At 37.9% G+C, this 21440-nt stretch overlaps 1 protein-coding gene across 3 annotated transcripts in view; it reads right to left on the minus strand.

Moving 5' to 3' along the window:
• DPYSL5 (dihydropyrimidinase like 5) overlaps positions 1-21440 on the minus strand; it is a 1161038-nt gene that overhangs the window by 417513 nt on the left and 722085 nt on the right. For all 3 annotated transcript variants that reach the window (XM_044062869.1, XM_044062871.1, XM_044062870.1), the window contains exon 8: positions 2214-2370. In XM_044062869.1, the coding sequence (XP_043918804.1) occupies positions 2214-2370 (157 nt within the window). The remainder of the gene's footprint in view (positions 1-2213; positions 2371-21440) is intronic.

Consider the following 21440-nt stretch of genomic DNA (forward strand, 5'->3'; position numbering starts at 1 on the left):
GGCCGCTGCTCAGCTGTTCTATGTACAACATCACACATACCTTGCAGTAGCTTAAGGACTTTGGTATACTGGCCGGATGTTCTGGTCACCTAGGCGGAATCACCCTCATGTTATGAATACTGCAACATGGGAATAGCACATCTTCTGTAATCAGAGAATCATCATCTGAGCCAGGTTATTTGGGTACAGCCTTGTTTTGTTGACTGTTGACAGCATATTGATTACTTGGTTGTTTATAAACTGGACAACATGAAGTTTATGAGTCTAATGTAAGTCTGACTAAATTCTGAATTCACCTTTTTTTTTTTTTTTGCAGGAATGCAGGTGTGAAATGCACTGTCTCTGGCTGCAGTAGTGTTTGTCTGGCACTTGGTATAGATGAATAAGGCTATGAGCTGTTAATCAGCTGCTTCCTGTAGGGGAGGGATTGATTCCTTCAGCCTTTGTTTGCTTATGACAAGTCTGTTTTCAGTGTGAAAACATCCTTTGTTTAGTAAATTGTTGTCAATGTTTTGGATGTAGAACTAAATCAAAATATCTGAGCCAAGGTGGTACAGCGATTAGCATTGTCACCTCACAGCAAGAGGTTCTCCTGTTCGATTCTCAGCTGGATCGCTGTCTGTGTGGAGTCTGCATGTCCTCCCCACAGTCGAGTGACGTTTAAAGACATGCAGGTATGTGCGTGTGTGAATGGGTGTGCCTTCTTTGAAGGCTGGGCATCAGGCTGGTAACTCGGCACCGTAAAAAAATCCACTGCCAATCATTAGCTTAGTGGAGTTCCACTGTGGCGACCCCTAACCGAGAAAAGCCAAAAGACATTAGTTATTGTAAAAGTAAAGAAAAAAATTAGTAAGCACGCTTACAGGTTTGAACATTGTTTTATAGTAATTGGTGACAGAGGGCCAGGTAACAGGAAATTAGTAAGGCTGTGGGCCTCCCTGTCCATTACCTTGTTTAGGGCCCCATTTGATGAAAATCCAGCTCTACCTCACTGCCCAGGTTTCTGTAGCATACAGAAGCAGTGGCTGCACCTCTGTTTTCTACAACTTACTTTTTATTTTCATTGACATTATTTTGTCACACAGTACTCCAAACGCTTTGTGCCAACTGGCTTCAGCACCTCTAAATCTATTCTAACCATACTTATTAAATTCTTTCAGTTATGTGTTTTCCCATAAAAATGAACCAAAATACCAAGCATACTTATCATTTAACAAAAGGTAAATAAATATATGCCACTTGAGGCCTGGGTTTGGGAACAGACCTGGTACATTAGAATGGCTGACTAAGAAAAACAGGATGAAGCAGACTGCAGGCAGTAGCCAGCTCTCCTGTCCTATGGTAAGGGTATGTGTTTTACCACAGCCTATTTAACCACAAGTGGAGACCAGTAACCTTGCAGGATTCTAACTACTGGAAGTGGGAGTAACATGTCCAGTGAATGATGTGTGGGTGCACATGTCCCATGCACTGATGTCATTCTCCTAGCTAAGGACTCTGATTAGCCATACACAATAAAGTGGCTCCAGCTCCCAATCACAGCTGCCAATTTAAGTTCTGACTCTGTGGTCCAAGAATTTAGTAGCTACGAAGCTCAAGCTGAATGTCCACCCCAGCAATATAATTGAAGTCACCCAGACAGGAGCAGTTGAGATATTTAGAAAAGGGTGGGCAGGGGCTGGATTAAAGCTAGAGATCTGCAGCAGGCAGGTAGAGTATAAAGGGAGAAATATCAAAAATAAATAAATACAACAGGAGCTCTTTGCATAGTAAATATCTCCCCTATCAGTGGAAAGAATCAGTATAGCCAAAATAAATGTACAGATATGGATGTTATAACCACTAACATTTACTGAAGTTGTGATACCTACCATTTACATAAGTCAATTTGACATTTTATTCTTAACTAGAAATCAACAGGGCAACACAGTAAACATTTATTGTTCCAAGAGCCCTAAGAGGCTTTAGCTTACCATATTACTAAATATTATGAAAATTCTGACATCCCATAGCCTGTAAAACACAATTTTATGAATACTGCTTGTCTAACTTCTCTAATTAGAAATTAAAAATGTCATAATTTCACCCAACATTAATTTGTCATTAAAATCCTATTTTACATCTCTTGATTTGCAAACAATTGAGGAAGAAAGGCAGCAGTTACCTTGTAAAATAAGGCATGGGGAAGTCATTACATTTTCAAAGATACTTACTTAGCTAGCAAACTTGTGAGGTAGGAAGGAGTGTTTGGATCTAGTCGCAATGGTGGCACTGTAACATATGCAGCAGCATGTGACCAGTCTTTGTGGTAGTAATGCAAACCATTCAGGGTGGCATGAGCCGTAGTCACCTCTCCATAAACTACTTTTCCTTAAAACAGGAACAAGAAATAAAAATATCACCTAAGGAGGGAGCACTTAGAGAAATTATCAGAACAGGATTTGCTTAACCATACATTCTGTACTTCATGCTTATGGTTATCTGATATGTAGAGAAAAGACCGCCTATATCAAAATATTAGGTGACAGGACCAATCAATTCAAATTAAAACTTGTATGTAGAGTAAATGTTTATTATGTAGAAATATAGAGCATGGAGTGGCCTTAACCTACTATGCTGTACTGGCGAAATGAGAAAAATAAAAAAAAATCTCCATCATCGCAGTAATTAATAATGTTCATCAATGTAAACAATGAAACATAATCATTACAAAATGCTGTGGGAACTAGTACGTGCAAAACATGATGACAGGAACTTACACTGTAATATATTTATTTACATTTTGCTGATTGTGATAGTTCATGCACTATAAACAATAATAAATAAATACCAGAAGTAAGCCACAATCTTGTACTGTCATGGATGCTAGATAGCAGCTACAATGATCCATAACTGTGTTATTTCATGCTAGACTTCATCTTATATCCCTTACAATATGGATGGTATTGTTTTTTTTCTGATGGTAGACCCCAGATAAAGGATGTAATAAAAATAAGCATCTGGTGCATTGTGTAGGTATTTTTTGCTTATCTACACTCCTGGCATGCCATCAAATATTTATCTACATTTTTGACGTCATTAACTCATTGACACTTATGTGGTGTGGAATGTCACACATCTAGCATCGTACACATGTTCTTGCATTTCAAAGCATTTTCTGAAAAATCAGCTTAAAAACATAAAATAAACAAATGCAAATATGTTATGAAAAATAAAAAGTATTAAAAATTGTACAAGTAGCAATGTTATCAGTAAGAAATATTCTTTATAGTGATGATAGTCAATGCATTCATCGTCTTTCTATAAATACTATATATTATAATGCACAAAAACCCATATTTTTTTGCTAAATGTTCACAAACAAATTATCATATCTTGGAAACTGTACAAGCTAGACATATACTGAACACTTTTGTTAACTAGACATTAGTTTTTGTATTACAAGAAATTCCTCTCTCAGTGCATGTTTATTGTGAGATTTACAAAAGTCTGAAAACATACTTAATTATACAATTAGGAGTATAAATAACACTGAATACCTCTCAAAATATATAACTTGAGTAAAAATATTAAGGACGGTTTTCTTCAACAACATCCAAGGTTTCACCTGATGCCATGCAATACTTGTAAATCACTTTGTTTTTGAAGTTATTACACACTTATGGAATTATTGGTTCTTTTCTTAATTATTAACAAACAAGTAGTAATATCTCTAGCATAGTGTGATATAAATGGACGTTGACAATGAATGTTCCTGCCTCTCACCATGACATTTCACATCATCAGTTATAGAATGTGAACACGATATGAAAATATGAATACCAAGTGGTAAATTTCTCTACTGCATGACATTGTATATTACCCCTTTTAGTTTTGTTTTGTTAACTCCTTGCCTTTTCTAATAATGCCTATTATTAGCTATTAAGTTGCTTAGTTAAAGAAGCCAGATATAAGAAAGTTCTGAACACCATAAGGAGCTATGGGTGTTAAATGGAAGTATCCAAAAAAGGCACTATAGGCTTGAATGAGCATTTTTACATCCTTGATATGTTATCAGCCTACTGAAGTCCTCTAAGTATTTCAAATTTACGACAACCACAGAAGCCAAATCAAAAGTTCATATACCACCCATGAAAAAAACAAACACCTTTAGCTCCCAAAACACCCTAGGACTCCTAAGTTACCAAAATCCAAATATACTGAGCGTAAAAGAAAAGAGGAAAACTAAAAGGAAAGTTAGATGCATCTCGCATCAATTCAATGTAAAAATGTAACTTCATATAATGCATCGATAAACTATTCGCAGAACCCTCAAAAAAACAACAGTCTTTGACAAAATCACCTTCAGGAAATGAACTTTGTAATTACTAATGTGAAAAATATTTTAAGAATATACACTGAATAAAGCACTGAGTACAACTAGACAATCCAAAAACATCATTGCTGGCAAAAATGGACCTGATTCTAACTAGTAAACTTTAACTACAAAACTAAGAACTCATAGCATAATCTTCACAGTTGTTGTTGTTCGGCTTTTCCCGGTTAAGGGTCGCCACAGTGGAACTCCAGTCTGCTAATGATTGGCAGTAGATTTTGACAAACGCCAAGGTGCCAGCTCTACGTTCAACCTTCAACGAAGGCACGCCCATTTACGCATGTCTTTTGAACACCCACCTAACCGCGGGGAGGACATGCAGACTCCACACAGAAGGCACTCCCCGCACTTCAGCTGAGAATCAAACGGGAGAACCTCTTGCTGTGAGGCAACAATGCTACCGCTGCACCACTGTGGATATACACAGCATAATCTTATTTAGTTATTTACATTTGTTGACCGGGAGTGTCCGACTGGATGTAGGTCCATTTTCAGCAGAGGCCCGGGGAGAAAAGCTCCACAGTTAAAATAAACAGACAGTAGTTACACTGGATTACATAGAGATTAACAATTTAACATAGCAATTACTTACAACATATTTACAGATGAAGAACATAGCACATCAGTAGACAACCAGAATCTTTATCTGTGAAGTACATAACAGACATTAACAAATATTACAATGAGAAGTTCCTGCTGTATAATAAGTACTAGGCTTATGAGCATCTGAGCTTGCTATGATCAAGGTAGTTAGTGGAGTGGAAAGAAAGGTAGTGGTTGGATGGGGTGGGTGATATTAGAGTGGGAGTTGCAAGGGCATAGCCAGCATGTTTTTAGGTGCTTTTAGAAAGTTTTGAAGTGAGTGCATGATGGTACGGAGGTAATTGTGGGTGGAAGGGAGTTCCATAATTTGGCTATGGTGCAAGAGAATAGTGCTTCACTAGCAGAGTTATTGGCTTTAGTGCCCAAAAACACACCAACAGTCGGATTCCACCAACGCTCTTTATTACATCAACGATCTGGTACCTCGGCCATTCGCCTTCAAAGGATCACATTTCAAGTTTCAAAATACACTCATTTTATATTGTTTAACTAATTAGTCAATTGATTAATTAATTCACTTGAATTTCAAAATTTAAAGTGACCTTTATATATAAATTATAACATTTACATTATTATAGTCTATTTAAACTATTTTAAACCATCTAATGTTTATAATATAATTAAATTATTTTATTCAGCACATATATATAAAATTCATTTAGTATGAGTATATAAAAATTTTTCAAAAATGTTCAAAAATATTATTCCAAAATGTAAATATACATAACACAGTTACTATTCCTTTATACAATATACTATATATGAAATTGTATTCATATTAATAATTAAATGTAGATTATTATCCAAGTGATATATATACACATATCATCCCCTACATACTAATAAATAAATAAATATATGTGCAAAATAATGCTCTTATACATCATTAAAGGCCCAGCTCCTGGTTGAGACCAAATGGTTTCAAAGTATTAAATTTCAATATCATCCTTGTTTCCAATTCTAACAATTTATCTACTACATCATCTCCCTTACAAACAAAAGGTTTTCCCAAAATACAAAATCTTAGACTATCACTGCAACCATCATGAGTATCCATGAAATGCTTAGCAACCAGACTCAATAAGTTTAAGTTTCTTATATCTTTTAAATGTTCTAAAATTCTAGTTTTTATCATTCTTTTAGTTTGTCCTATATACCAAATGTCCTTGCATGAGCAACCTAATATATATACTACACTAGTAGACTTGCAATTAAAAAAATGTTTGGAAATGTGAAGTGTATTATTAATAATATCAATATTAATAGCTCTACTGCATATACTACATGAACCACATGCAAAAGTTCCCACCCTCACAGGGGTAGATTCAACATGCTGTGAAAGATTGTTGTTTAAAATTTCTCTCAGATTCTTTCCCCTTTTGAATGAAAAGTTAACAATTAGGGAATAACTCACCAATGTTATCATCTTCACAAATAAATACCAAAATTTTCTAACTAATGAGACTAATATATCAGAAAAAGGAGAAAATTTAGTTATGAAAAACACTCTCTCAACATTATCCTTAGCACTATTCTTTACACTCATTTCCCTTTTATTGAAACACATTATGGTGTTATCCCTCCTATCTACTAATCTTATATTATTAATCACACTATCCCTACATTTTTATAGTTGATTATATTCATATCCTCTTTCCGATAGTCTCATAAATACTTTATGTAGTTCTTCATCTATATCTTCCTTAACACTGGTATGAGCCAGAATTCTTTTAAATTCCCCATATGGTAAGGCATCTATTAGGTGCCGGGGGTGCATGCTGGTAGCATGTAAGAACATATTTACTGAGGTTTCCTTCCTAAATGGTTTAAATTCAATTTTATTTTCCTTCTCAAATAAGGTTAAATCTAGAAAATTAATCTCATTTCTATTGATCTCACATGAAAATTGTAAATTATGTTAATTTTTATTAAGTACTTCAAAGAAATCAATAAATTCAGATATGTCCCCCTTGCAAATAAAAATAAGATCATCTATAAAACATTTATACAAAATTACCTTATTTCTGAAAAAATTAGTTGAATAGATATATTTTTTCTCAAAGTAATCCATATAGATGATAGCATATGATGGTGCATATGCTGCACCCATTGCAGTGCCCTTTATTTGCAAATAATATTCATTATTGAAAAGAAAATAACTGTGAGTTAAACAGAACTCTAATAAAGTAATTAGAAAATTAGTTCTAGGCCCTTCACCCATCATATTTGATATGGATTCCAAACCCCACTTGGTATTAATATTGGTGTATAAGGACTTAACATCGACAGTGACCCAATAATAGTCATAACTCCAGTTGAGATTCAAAAGGTTATTAATTAAATCTTGTGTATTCCTAATGTGAGCTGTTATCTTACATAAATAGGTTTTTAACTGAAAATCCAAGAACAAGTTAACACTTTCCAAGAAAGAACCTATTCCAGAAATAATAGGTCTACCTGGAGGTTCTTCCAAATTCTTATGGATTTTGGGTAATGCATACATAATCGGTGTTACTGGTTTTTGGATGTATAACTTTTTCACATCGGTGTGCGTAAAAAAACCCAAACGCTCACCTTTTTCCAATAAGAATAACAGCTCATCATTAAATGACAAAGTAGGGTCACTGTCCAATTTCCTATACTCTTCAGAGTTCAACAACAAACTATTCACCATGTTAGAGTACTTTATTCTGTCCATTATAACCCAATTTCCACCCTTATTGGCAGGTTTGAAAATATACTCATTTTTGAGTTTTTTTCAAAACTTTTAAAGCTTGCCATTCACTTTTGTTCAAATTATAACATTTTTTCTTTCTACAAAATTCATTAAACAATACTTCAATTTCTCTCAAAAGAACTTTTTGAAAGGTGGAGATGGCAGGTACAGAGATATAAGGCATAAAAGTATTAGCCCTTTTAAGTTCAGGTAACATTAGTCTACCATAACCAGTTAGAAAGTTAACATTTTCAACATTTTCAACACTTTCAACACTATTAACATCAATTAAATTAGGCTCAAGCTCATAATTATAAATGGACAAATTACACAGGTCTTCATCTATTTCTGAATCACTAGATTCATCATTAATAATTGAAATACACTTATTAGATTTATCTTTTTTGAAAAAATAAACTCTGAGTAAAAGCTTCCTAATAAAGCATTTAACCTCAAAGTACATGTCAGCTAGTGACGGGAAAAAGGTTGGAACAAACTTACTTCCTTTATTTAAAACACTTAGCATCTCAAAATTTAGTGCTAAATTAGACAAGTTAACACAATATAAAGGAAGTTCATTTGAAGCTACTATCGACAAACCTTCATTTAGGTTTGTTTCTCCCCTTCCTTCCATTCCTCCCGTTTCTTCCCCTGTTATGGTCGTCACTTTGAAAGTTCGTATTTTCACTGTTATAGCTGCCAGACCCTATAGTAACCTCCCGATTAGAGGTTCTGCTAGCCGTTGTTGTCGCTTCAGCAAAAGAGACATTTTTGGCAATGTTACCCTCCACAGAAGAAGCCGATGATGCTGACAGTCCTCTCCGCTTAGAGCTGCTACTACTGCTCCAGGCTCTGCCCCTAGATCTGTTACGTGTCTTACGCACGGGTTCACGTTGCCAGTTGAACAAAACACCAGTTTCGTAATCTTTGAGATCACGAACTAATTTCTTTCTTTTGCGCTGCACAATGTCCATTTCTAGTTTATTTATTTTTTCATTTATAGCTGACATTTGAGTGCCGTAATTTAATTCCGCTGCTAAACTTTCTTGTAAGACCATAATCTCACTTTTAATTTTCTCATGGTTACGTTGGTTGCGCTTAACCAAAATATTAAGCCAACCAATGGTACAGGACAGCGACACCTGTTTCCATTCATTGAACAAGTCTGTTTCATCCTCAGTAAATGGGGTTGCTGGCAGCTTTTCTATCCGCAAACCCCATGGACTAATGTCAAGGCTGATATATTTCTCAAGCAAATGAGTATCAAAGTATAATGCTATTTCTTTAGACATTAATTTCGTCAGTTCAATAAAACGCTCATCAGCAGCATCATTACCTCCGATGTTCCATGGATCCAAATGGGAATACCTCTTGTCACGTTCATTAAGAAAATTGGAAAACAAAAATGCATTAGCCGGACCGCTCTGTTCAGAGCTCGAGCCATGAAGCGACATGATGAATAAGTAAATGTCCAAATAATAAGGCAGGTAGGAATACGACTGAATAAGCAAAATAAGCATAATGACAAAATCACCTTCAGGAAATGAACTTTGTAATTACTAATGTGAAAAATATTTTAAGAATATACACTGAATAAAGCACTGAGTACAACTAGACAATCCAAAAACATCATTGCTGGCAAAAATGGACCCGATTCTAACTAGTAAACTTTAACTACAAAACTAAGAACTCATAGCATAATCTTCACAGTTGTTGTTGTTCGGCTTTTCCCGGTTAGGGGTCACCACAGTGGAACTCCAGTCCGCTAATGATTGGCAATAGATTTTGACAAATGCCGAGGTGCCAGCTCTAAGTTCAACCTTCAACGAAGGCACGCCCATTTACGCATGTCTTTTGAACACCCACCTAACCGCGGGGAGGACATGCAGACTCCACACAGAAGGCACTCCCCGCACTTCAGCTGAGAATCGAACGGGAGAACCTCTTGCTGTGAGGCAACAATGCTACCGCTGCACCACTGTGGATATACACAGCATAATCTTATTTATTTATTTACATTTGTTGACCGGGAGTGTCCGACTGGATGTAGGTCCATTTTCAGCAGAGGTCCGGGGAGAAAAGCTCCACAGTTAAAATAAACAGACAGTAGTTACATTGGATTACATAGCGATTAACAATTTAACATAGCAATTACTTACAACATATTTACAGATGAAGAACATAGCACATCAGTAGACAACCAGAATCTTTATCTGTGAAGTACATAACAGACATTAACAAATATTACAATGAGAAGTTCCTGCTGTATAATAAGTACTAGGCTTATGAGCATCTGAGCTTGCTATGATCAAGGTAGTTAGTGGAGTGGAAAGAAAGGTAGTGGTTGGATGGGGTGGGTGATATTAGAGTGGGAGTTGCAAGGGCATAGCCAGCATGTTTTTAGGTGCGCTTTTCGTAAAGTTTTGAAGTGAGTGCATGATGGTACGGAGGTAATTGTGGGTGGAAGGGAGTTCCATAATTTGGCTATGGTGCAAGAGAATAGTGCTTCACCAGCAGAGTTATTGGCTTTAGTGATCTGCAAGTGATTTTTGTTGCTGGATCTTAGTGGTCTGGTGGTGCGATAGGGTTGGAGTAGATTCTGGAGGGATGGGACATTTAGTGGATGGTTTACTAGTTTGTGGGCGAGTGAGAGTTGATACCACTGAAGGAGGTGAGGAATCTTCACTATACTACTAAAATACATAAAAATTAACGCAACACACAATGATTAAAAAAAATCTCTGAACTACAGAAGAACACCAATAACAAGACACTCCATTCTTAAAAAAACAAAATACAGAAACCACCCCAAACCCTTTTCAGTAGACAACATGTGTAATTAACAAAGCACAACATTAATGAGGAACAGTAATTAAAAATGTTAAACTGAATGCACATGCCCTGGGATTCAATGATACCTAAGTGTACGCTTTTCTGAGTGAGCAGACAACACAAACATCACTCACACCTTCTTCCTTCCTAATTTCAGTTTTCCTACAGATTTTCTTGCAGCCTTAAGTATCGAGGGGGATTCATAAAGGTTATCACAAAGTGTAGACTGCATGTACATTTAGTGTAATCTTTGAGTGAATAGAAAACACAAAAAGGTGGTAGGGGTGTTCTTGAATAAATACAGATCATGTACAACTTAGTGAACACTTACTGTAGACATTGTTTAGTTTGTATAATGTGAAATATCTTGTACTGCAGATTTTGGAAACTCAGTTTGTGTCTCAATACTTATTCCTTAAACCTACAATATAAGATGGTTCATTCTTGAGACACCAAACCCCCACATATTCCATATTTTCAAGGACTGTAATACACAATGAATGCATGTTATTTAAAAATATTCTAAAGCTAAACCAAGTTAGTTTATTCTAGTACAATAATAATGGATTGTCTATGATGCAAAGAAAAATATTTTCAGAAACTGTGGATCCCTGCTCTAGAATTATTAGACATGTAGAATGTTGTTTATAAGTGTCATAAACAAGAAATCTTAATGTTCTCTGAAAAATCTGAGTACTGCCTAAACAAACACATTGTCCTACTTCATTTGTTTTCTGGGGTCAAACACTGATCTCCATGGAGCTTTTTCAAACCTAGGCTGGGAGTTGTCCAGTTAAGTGAGTTGCTTAGAGTCACACAGGCAATGGAGGCTGGGTGAATCAATCAGATCTTGCACCACTGGACTACAAGAAACAGCTAGTTAACAGCTCCTTAATCCTCAAAGCCAACTGACAGACAAACATAACATATACAAGTCAGAGAGATCACAGCATTATATTACTGGCACATAAATGCCATGTGGGGGACCAGATAATAATACAGTATATATATATATATATATATATATATATATATATATATATATATATATATATATATGTGTGTGTGTGTGTGTGTGTGTGTGTGTGTGTGTGTGTGTGTGTCTGTCTGTGTAGGGACAGAATATTTATTGCTTAGTCAAGACTTAGACACCCAACTGTAATCAGCAATTAAATACACAAAATATCCTCAAAATGACTAAGATCACACCAAATACAGATTGCTGCAAATCAGGTTTAGTGTTAATTCATCATTTATTTCATTTTAACATAAAGAACTTCTTTATTAACATGTTTTTTTTTTCTAAACTGAATTTGGGGTGAAGGAGAGACTTGTACTATATTTATTACTAAAGAAATATCAGTATGACAAGACATATGTTAAATGAGGAAAGCCATGTGCGGGAACAACCATTATTTAAATAAACATACCTTGTTCGGGGGTACCTGATATTAAACAGATAATGATACATAAAATTCACACACATATAAACACACACACACACACACACATATATACTGTATATATAGATAGCTATATATGTGCACTTATACAGACATATCACTTTGTAATTATGGAAATCTACCATGAGTGTAAACAGTGTACATCAGAGACATTTTATGAGGAAAAGCTGTAAGTTAGGATACTACTTCGAATGGAATAGTAATAATATGGCTGGAAATGTAAATCTCCTTAGAGAGACATTCCATGAATGGAAATGGTATATTACTTAAGCAATAATTAAACAAATGCCAAATAAATAATCAGTGTTGGAGCTGCAGCCTGTACAGGATTAACCTACAACTTCTGGAGTTAAATTAAATGGGTTTCATCCTTGCAGTCTAACAAATAAATGACTATGTAAATACTGTACAATCCACATTCCAGGAACTGAATATTACCACAATTATATCTTGGACAACTTGTTTTAAATATTCTTGGTGATCATATTCCATATTTTGTATACTTTTCACATGCACATAGCTTTTAAAAATATTTCCGTTAAGTTCATGTTACTGGGCAGGCCAACAGCCCCATTATTTGCAAATGTGGTCCTGTCCCTCAGTTTGGAGACAGCTCCATGACTGCAACAGTGGAGGCACATGGAAATTGCACCACTGGTGGAACGTATGCTGATCCTGGTTACTTTCCGACATCGCTGATATATGCAAACAATATCAGGCGTCCTTCCTACCATTAAGTAAGTATCTGTATTAATTTGTTTGTGCTTTCTAATAGAACAATCCTAACCTTTTGCATTTTAAGCAATTATACCAGTACTGCATTTGCAGTCAAAGTGAAGCACTTTAGTGCCCCTGTGTAGCAGTCTGATCCACAGTGTGCCTTATCTGGCAATGGCTGATGGCTTAACTATTCACTTTGCCAGAAAAGAGACTTGAGATAGGAAAAGTCAGATAAAAATACATAGCTAGGTAAAAAGCATATAAAATAATTGCTGAATGTTGAAAATCTAAGATACAGGTGAGTTATGACTCTGTCAGCTATATTTGAATAATGGAAATATCCGGCAGTGTTTGTGTGGTTCATTATTTTAAATGAAAGATGGGAATATTGGAATAAGAAAGCAAAATGGCATTACACTTTCTTGAACAAGGATAATGTCATAGTTAAATTATTCAACAAAGCACAGTTGCATCAGTATGCTTACATAACAACTGATGTTATAGTAGCAAGATCACTGTTGCAGAAAATTGTAGCATGAATGGCAATTAGCTTAAGACTGGTGTTAATCCCCAGCCCTGACCTTTTTCAGCAGCAAAATGTCTACATGGGTATGTGGCTACATTCTTGCTCAGGGGCATTTAGGATGAATCTTTCTATTAAAAAAAAAAACAGCTCCCAGAAAATCCTATACCTTACTCTGCACTTTTTGGGGCTCAGAAAGTGATAAACCGAACTCAGGTACCAGCAGGCATTCTATGAAAAGGGAATATAAGCCTTAAAAGCCTAAACAAGTGTATGAAAAATTACACCACAGTAAAAAAAAAAAAAAAAGTTAGTCAAACCTCCTACTAAGGATGAAATGAAAGACTACATATTATAGATAGCTCTAGAAGTAAATAGCACAGTTACAAATTCTGAATCTAGCAAAATAAGTAGGCTTGTATGCTCACCCTTTATATGTACAAGTCTGAAGCAATTGTCACAAGACTCTGTGAATCTACTGGCTAGTTCTGCAGGGTTAATTTGCCAACCAAAGTGGCTTTAAAAAGCTTTGCTAGCAAAGCCTGCTGCTAATTTAAAAGGCATAAGCCACTCTAATTGCCTATGTTTATTCACACAGCCAGTGAGAAGAAAGAAGCAGACAGAAAATCAGAGGTTATACTGTATAAAAATGCAGACCTAAAGCTGCATATACATGGATCCTTTAAGTAGGCCCTTTTAGTAAAAGCAGTGGGACCTTAAGATCATTAGCGTTAGGAGGTGCAGTTGGCAGATGCAGTTCTGGTCAGTCTTCAGTGTATAACTGGCATTCATTAAAACAAGTATTTGTGGTCAAACTGAACTGCTTTAACACTCAGTGTGTGGTATAAAGTCAAACAACTTCTTGCCACAGTTTAAAATGAAAGAATCCCCCCCCCTCGTAAGTCCCACTACAGACCTTAAGAAACCAAGTTCTTTAGTACTCTGTACGTGGACTGTGCCAGTTGCTTACTAAATTTTTGGAGTGGAGGCAGACAACCTTTTTTTTTCCTCCTTAGCTTAGAGTTGCGGGGGTGCTAGGTTCATAGGTAGTTACTAGGCTATAGGCCCAAGGGCCTAAGTAAGCCTAGCCAACAAGGTTCCCTGGCTTAGGCCACCCAAGAAAGCTATTTTCCTGTGCCCCTGTTGAGCAGAGCCACAGAAGTGATCCCCGGGGTGTATTTCCTATTTCCCATCCACTCATCAAGATTTTTCTTGAAGAGTGCTAATGGGGAACTTTGCTTGACATAGATGGGTAGCTTGTTCCAGAGTATAGGAAGTCTCTGAGACAGGAATCTATCCCTCCAGCATGTCCTGTTTATTGTGGTGACAAGGTTTAGGTCCCTAGAACATGTAGAGGGATTGGGATTTCTTTAGGTGTAGCATGTCCAACAGCTCTGGGTTTGACATAGCTTTGTATGTTAGGCAAAAATCACCTTGGAGTAGGCGATATGCTACGAAGTAAAGCTGGAGCTTTTTTGAGACGGTCAGTGTAGGGCATCTGTTTGAGGCCAGTAATGCTCTTTGTGAGGTACTTCTGTGGCCTTTCCAGCTGCTGCAGATGTCTTGTGAGGTACATTCCAAAAGGGGCGTTGTATTCTATAATGGGTCTAATGAGTGTGGAGTAGAGGGGAACGATGACCTCTTTTTTCCTGGACGAGAACCCTTTTGTGATGAGGTGTGCCATGTAGAAGGATTTCCTGACTACTGTGGTGATGTGATTATCAAAGGAGAGACTGCTGTCCACCTGGGTCCCAAAGTGTCTTATCAAACATTCATCATTAAGTAGACTGCCGCCTATGTGGTACTTCATGGGTACAGAGTTTTTAACCAAAGGGGATGACAATGCACTTTTTGGCATTGAGCTTGAGGCCATGGCTCTGACATCAAGCATCTGTCTCAGTGAGGCCGTTCTGTAGGATGTCCACATCATTTGGGGACTTGACTATGGCTCCTAGTTTGCAGTCATCTGTGAATTTCATTAGCCAAAGGCCTTCTGTGTTAGCCTGTACTTCAGAGAAGTAGATACCAAACAGGAAGGGTCCCAGGACTGAACCCTGTGGTACTCCACTTGTCACTGGTTTGAAGTCAGATTTGGAGTCTGAACTTTTACAGTGTGGGTTCTGTCAGTGAGCCAGTTGGCAATCCTTCTTGTGACGTAGGGACTTATACCTAGTTTAGTGAGTTTAGCTATAATGCCAGAATGGCGGATGGTTTTGAAAGCCTTGGCGAGGTCAAGATAGAATGTGTGAACCATCTTACCCTCGTCTACGGCTTTGGTGACTTCCTCAAAGAAGTCAATCAGGTTCAGGAGGCATGATCTGCCTTTCACAAACCTGAAGTGGGTGGGGTCCAGAGTTTGGAGGTTACCAATGTCTTTGTTTATGAGTTCCATGATGATACGTTCCATGGCCTTACAGACCAGGCTCGTCAGGCTAATAGGGCAATAGTTCTTGGGATCAGTGGTGGCTCCCCCTTTGTGGAGTGGGATAACTATTGCTGTCCACCATTCAGTGGGTACAAAGCCTGATATGAGGCTATGATTGAACATGGTGCTTAGGTGGGGAGCCAGTTCGTTTTGAAGTTCATGTAAAACGCAGCCTGGGGTGTTGTCCAGTTCCATGGATGCTGTGTTTTTTTGGCTTTACAGAGTGCAGCTTTTACCTGTGTAGTTGTGATTACAGGGACTTTGCATTCTTCCTGTATAGATATGGGCCCTTTAGGGGGTGGGATAAAGTTAGCACTGAACCTATCTGCCAGGATGTTGGTTCTGTAATTTTCGAGCCACTGTGCTGTAACTCAGAGCAGATCTGGGTGTTGCCATTGAGATTCTTGACATAGCTATAGAATGGTTTGTGGTTGTCCCTAGAATTAGTGGCAATTTTATTTTCATAGCTAGCTTTGGAGGCTCTTATAAGGGATCTCAGCTTCTTACTGAGGCTGACCAGGGAGCTCCTGCACTCATGGGATTTTATTCTCTTTTGCAACGGTTTCTTACTTCTGTTGTAGAGTTTGTTTATGGCAGGGGACCACCAGATTGGCTTCCTTTTTTTGGAGGATAACATCTTGGTTCTGTTTGGGATAGCACAATCCATGCACTCATGTAAGTGCTTATAGAGTGCATTTGCTTAGAATTCAGCAGTCATAACTGTATTGTCCATCTGCATGGGTGTCATGAAGTTCGCCACTTCTGTCTGAAGAAGCATGAATTTGGCTTTGGAGAAATTTTTTACCATGGTTTCCTTAATGGGGGGAGGGGGTAGGATGTAGATATCTAGGGTAATTAGCTTATGGTTGGATCTGACCAACGAGGAGTTGACTTCAGGTGTGGAACACCGGTCATTCATGTTTGTAATGACTAGGTGTAGGATATTGTTGCCCCTGGTGGGGTGTGGATAAGTTGATCCAGGCCATTGGAATTTATGAATTCCAAAAAGTGTTGAGTGAAGGAGTTGGTACACGAGTAGTTTTTCCAGTTAATGGTGGGGTAGTTGAAATTGCCCATTATTAGGGTGTTTGGTTGAACCCTAATATTTTCCAGTATATTAAGAAAAGAAGAGTGGGAATCCTAGGGCATGGTGGGGGATCTGTAGCAAACTACAATTTGGATTGTAGTTTTTCCCAGAGTTAGTTGCACTTGGATAACCTCAGATGCATTATGCTGAGCAACTAGCCTGGAGGTGTGGATATCCTTAATGAATACGGACACACCTCCGCCTTTGGTGTTCCGGTACAGGTTAGATGGCCGAAAAGTGTGGTATGTGTTCTAGCCTGGTAATGCAGGGGTGCTCTCTGGAGCTTGAACCAGGTCTCAGTCACTGCGCAGATATCGATGTTCTCCATTTAAGGAGTGCCTCGAGGGAGTGCATTTTGAGATTTAGACTTCTAGCACTGAGTAGCATTACCCTCAGTTTTTGCTTTCCTGTTCCTGTTATGGTGGTGAATTTGTCATTTGAACCTTGTCTAAGAAAAAGGCACTACAGGGGCGGCAACAGCCTTAGCCAGTATCTGGAATCCCAGGGGTGGCAGGTGCAGGCCATCTCTGGCAAAGCATCGTGGTCTATCCACCATGTCGTCCCAAGCAGATAGATACTGGATCCCCTTAGTATGACACCAGAAGCCTAGCCAATTGTTGAGGTCAATCATTTTGTCCTTGTACTGTGGTATCATTCTGGGCGATGGCAGGATGCTACTCAGGGCTGGGGTCATACCTGCCTGGGCTACAAGGCCGGAGAGCTCTTCCATGTCTCTTTTCATGTAGTCCAGGGAGGTACGTTTCAGGTCATTCACACCAACATGGACAATGACAAAGTCATATTTGTACTTGTTGTGGAGTGACCTGAGTGTGTGGGTTATGTGGCAGATCCTGGCACCCAACAGGCAGCTGACAGTAACCTTCTCCTTGTTTAGCCTGGTGAATGGAACATCAGTCTGCCTGACTATAGAGTCACCTATGACTAAGTGTGTTGGGTACGTTGTTTTGTCTTATGGGCTGTGGTTGAGTGGCAAACTGAGGCTGTGGGCTATGTGCAGTTTGGGGTGTGTTGGGGGTAGAGGTTGCCTGCATTTCTGCTTTGGAAGTCTCTTTTGCTTGAGCAGATTAGTACTGAAAGCCACCGCAAATGTTTTTGTGTTTCTATGTGTGGATTTTGGTGGTGTAGATTTAGTGGGGCTATGTGATTTATGTGGTGTGGTGCAAGTGTTTACCTTCTCCTCTTGACAGTCAATTTCAGTCTTGGTTGGAGACAGCTTTACCTCCAATTTGGCTAGATAACTGCAGGTTCCTCTAGACAATTGAGGAAAGTGAGTACAAGAGCTGTTTTTCTCTAAGCAAGTGAGGAAAGTAAGTACAAAAACTGTTTTCCTCTAGGTAATGAAGAAGGTTGAGTGCTGTAGTAATTTGTAGCCTATTTAGTGCTTACAACAAGTTCTGAACAAGTGCTGAGCACGAATAAGCAAATTCAAGTGCTAAAACTAAGAATCTGTATCTGAACTAGACTAGTAACAGGAAAGAAACAAGTGCAAATGCGGGCTTTTAAATCAGAAAGTTGAGAGAGATGGAAAAATTGCCCAAACATCCAATAACTACAGTTTCTGGGCCAGAAACCACTCCTTATGTGGCAGATAGGTTACAAACAGTTCTGGATACAGCAAATCTGTATCTGGACTAGACTAGTTACAGGAAAGGGGGGAAACAAGTGCAAATGTCGGCTTTTAAATCAGAAAGTTGAGAGAGATGGAAAAACTGCCCAAACGTCCAAAAACTACAGTTTCTGGGCCAGAACCTGACTCCTTATGTGGTAGATAGTTTACCTAGGGCTTACCACTCCCAGTGATAAGCTAGCAGGCTTCCCTCCAACACAGAAAGTCTTGGGGGCTTTAGGAGCTTACAAACAGTCCTGGATACAGCAAGTCTGTATTTTGACTAGACTAGTTACAGGAAGGGGGTGAAACAAGTGCAAATGTGGGCTTTTAAAAAAGGAAGTTGAGAGAGATGGAAAAACTGCCCAAACAGCCAATAACTACAATTTCTGGGCCAGAAACCACTCCTTATGTGGTAGATAGGTTACCTAGTGCTTACCACTCCCACCAATAAGCTATCAGGCTTCCCTCCAACACAGACAGGCTTGGGGGGCTCAGAAGCTTACAAACAGTCCTGGATGTAGCAAATCAGTTATATGATACACTCCTTGGCAAAAAATCAGAACAAACAAATAGATGCTTAACAAGTAGAGAAAATTTCCCGTTAATACCTTTCACACAGTGAAACTAGCTAAAAAGCTTTAGAAACAGTGTGACAGTAAAAACCTTATTTATCAGGCAGACAATTTTAGTTTAACCGTGTAAATTAGTTAACAGCAATAAAATACAGTAAAAAGTATGCAGCAGACAATAAAAAGTGCTATACATAAATTGCTAGAAGCAATCACTGGTAAAAATAAGCAAAAAAAAAAAACAGGATACTTATTGTTATATATCTCAGATCAGAACTTAGTCAATGCACCTCCTCTACTCTGCTCAGTGTGTATAAACCAGGAGATGGCACCGGATACACCTCTGTTTAAGATATTGAAATACAACAGCAATGACAATGACTAAAAACTGCCCAACACTTGTAAAGTAATCAAGTTAATCAGAAAGAGGACCTCCAATGTCAAGCCAAATAACCAACTATTAATAAAATTATCCCTGCATACATCTATTCTTATGGTGAGTATTACACACAAAACTATACAATGTTCATTGTTACAGGATCCAGAAGATATATGGGGAATACGAAGTAGCAACTATAGCGCTCAACTCTGGGGTAGTAGGTCAAAACAATAACTTAAAATGGTGAAGCAAAACCAACTGTGCCACCAGAATGCATAGCCACCTTGCGATGTTTAGTAAATTATGAGACAAAGAACTATGCTGCAGTTTCACAAATGGCTGAGGCTCCTTTGAGAAAGGTTTCTGTGACAGCTGCTGGTCTGAAGGTATGAGCTTTGATCTCTTGTGGTATTTGTTGTCATAGATGAAATAGCTAAAGCCAATACAGTTATTAAACCATTAGAAAAGAGTTTGATTCCTTATTTTTAATTTGTAAAAGGCATAACTGATCAGACTACCTGATGGGCTTGATTTGCTCAGCATATCACTTAAGGTCCCCTACACATATCTGAAAGGAACAAAATCTTTTCTGCCACAAATTCTTGCTTAGAAAAAAATTAAGGCACTGGAACAGACTGATTTAAAGTAATTCCAGACACCACCTTAGTTATGAAGACTGGATCTATTTTTAATCAATACCTTTTCCTCTTGAAAGATCATATATAGCTGAATGCATATCACACCCAGTAACACTGAAATCCCTCTGTCTGAAGTAACCACAATTAAAAACAAAGTGTTTCAGCACACACACATTGAAAATGCCAATCATAGGTTTAAAGAGTACCAGTGTGAGCTTCTCAGTTACGAAATTCAAATTTCATGTCAGCAGACCTCTAAACCATACCGAATTCCTCGATATTTACCGTTTTTGAGGACAAAATAATGGGGTGCCACGAATTCATGAGTGGCCCCTTTAATTCACGATTTTTTTGTTGATTATTTTATGTTATTTATTTTTTTGTAGTACCACTTTAAATGTATGGTTGATATCATCACGCATCACCAGCTTGATGACATCATCTACTGCCTGTTGGACTCGGAGGGAAACAGGGGGACTATGGCGGCAGATGTGCATAAAGTTTTGCACTCCAGCTAGGTAAGAAAAGAAATGCGCTGTTAATGGGCTCATAAGTCCTGTGTGCATAGCTGCAAGAAGGGGTGTGTGTATTTGTGCTGTGGCAGTCTGCATTTTATATCTGCTAATCTACCTGCCTGTAAGTAAGTCCGTTGTGCCTTAAAAACAGGTTGCCTGTAAGTAAGTCCATTGTGCTTTAAAAACAGGTTGTGGAATACAAAAAAGTGAAAACAACCACACTGTACGAACTAGAAAGTACCATTTTAATATATTATTGTCACAAAGTTTAAGTGTTTCTGTGGTTTAACCTTGACGAAAGAGCTTAAACTTTGTTTGTGACAACAATATATTAAAATGGTACTTTCTAGTTCATACGGTGTGGTTGTTTCTGCTTTTTTGTTTTCAGCAACCTGTTTTTAAAGTTTGCTGTTTGATTCTTGGTTTTTATTGTGGTCAAGTCAGTTGTGCTGCTGCAAGTCAGGATTAACTGTGTGCATATTTTATTTTATTTCATTTTTTATCTGCTGTGGCCAATTAACTGTGTTTAAGTCCATAATCCAGGAGTCTGTTGTTTGTGCTGCATTTTAAATACTGTAGCCTGCCTCACTGCCTGATCTGTAAGTAGTAAGTCCATTAGTTCTAGCTGAAAGTCAGTCAGATGGTCGATTAACAAATGTATGCACCTTATCTGTAAGTCAGTCAGTTAAGCTGAAAGTCAGATTGCGTAGCCTGTATGGAGATTGGAGAAGTTCGTTGTGCTGCATTTTTTTATGGCCGATTAACAACTAGAGAAGTGAAGTCTGTTGTGCTGCATTTGTTTTACTCTATTTGCTTCTGCTGCTGTTAGGGCTGTACTATTGGAGAAGTCCATTGTGCTTTTATCTGCTAGCCATTCCAGAAGCCCGCCCCATTGTGCTTAAAAACTATATGGAGAAGTCCATTCTGCTAGCTATTTCAGAAGTCCATTGTGCTGTGCTGCGTTT

Source organism: Protopterus annectens, chromosome 2.part1 (assembly GCF_019279795.1).
Source record: "Protopterus annectens isolate FY-2018-M chromosome 2.part1, PAN1.0, whole genome shotgun sequence".
In the NCBI taxonomy this organism is placed as follows: Eukaryota; Metazoa; Chordata; order Ceratodontiformes; family Protopteridae; genus Protopterus; species Protopterus annectens.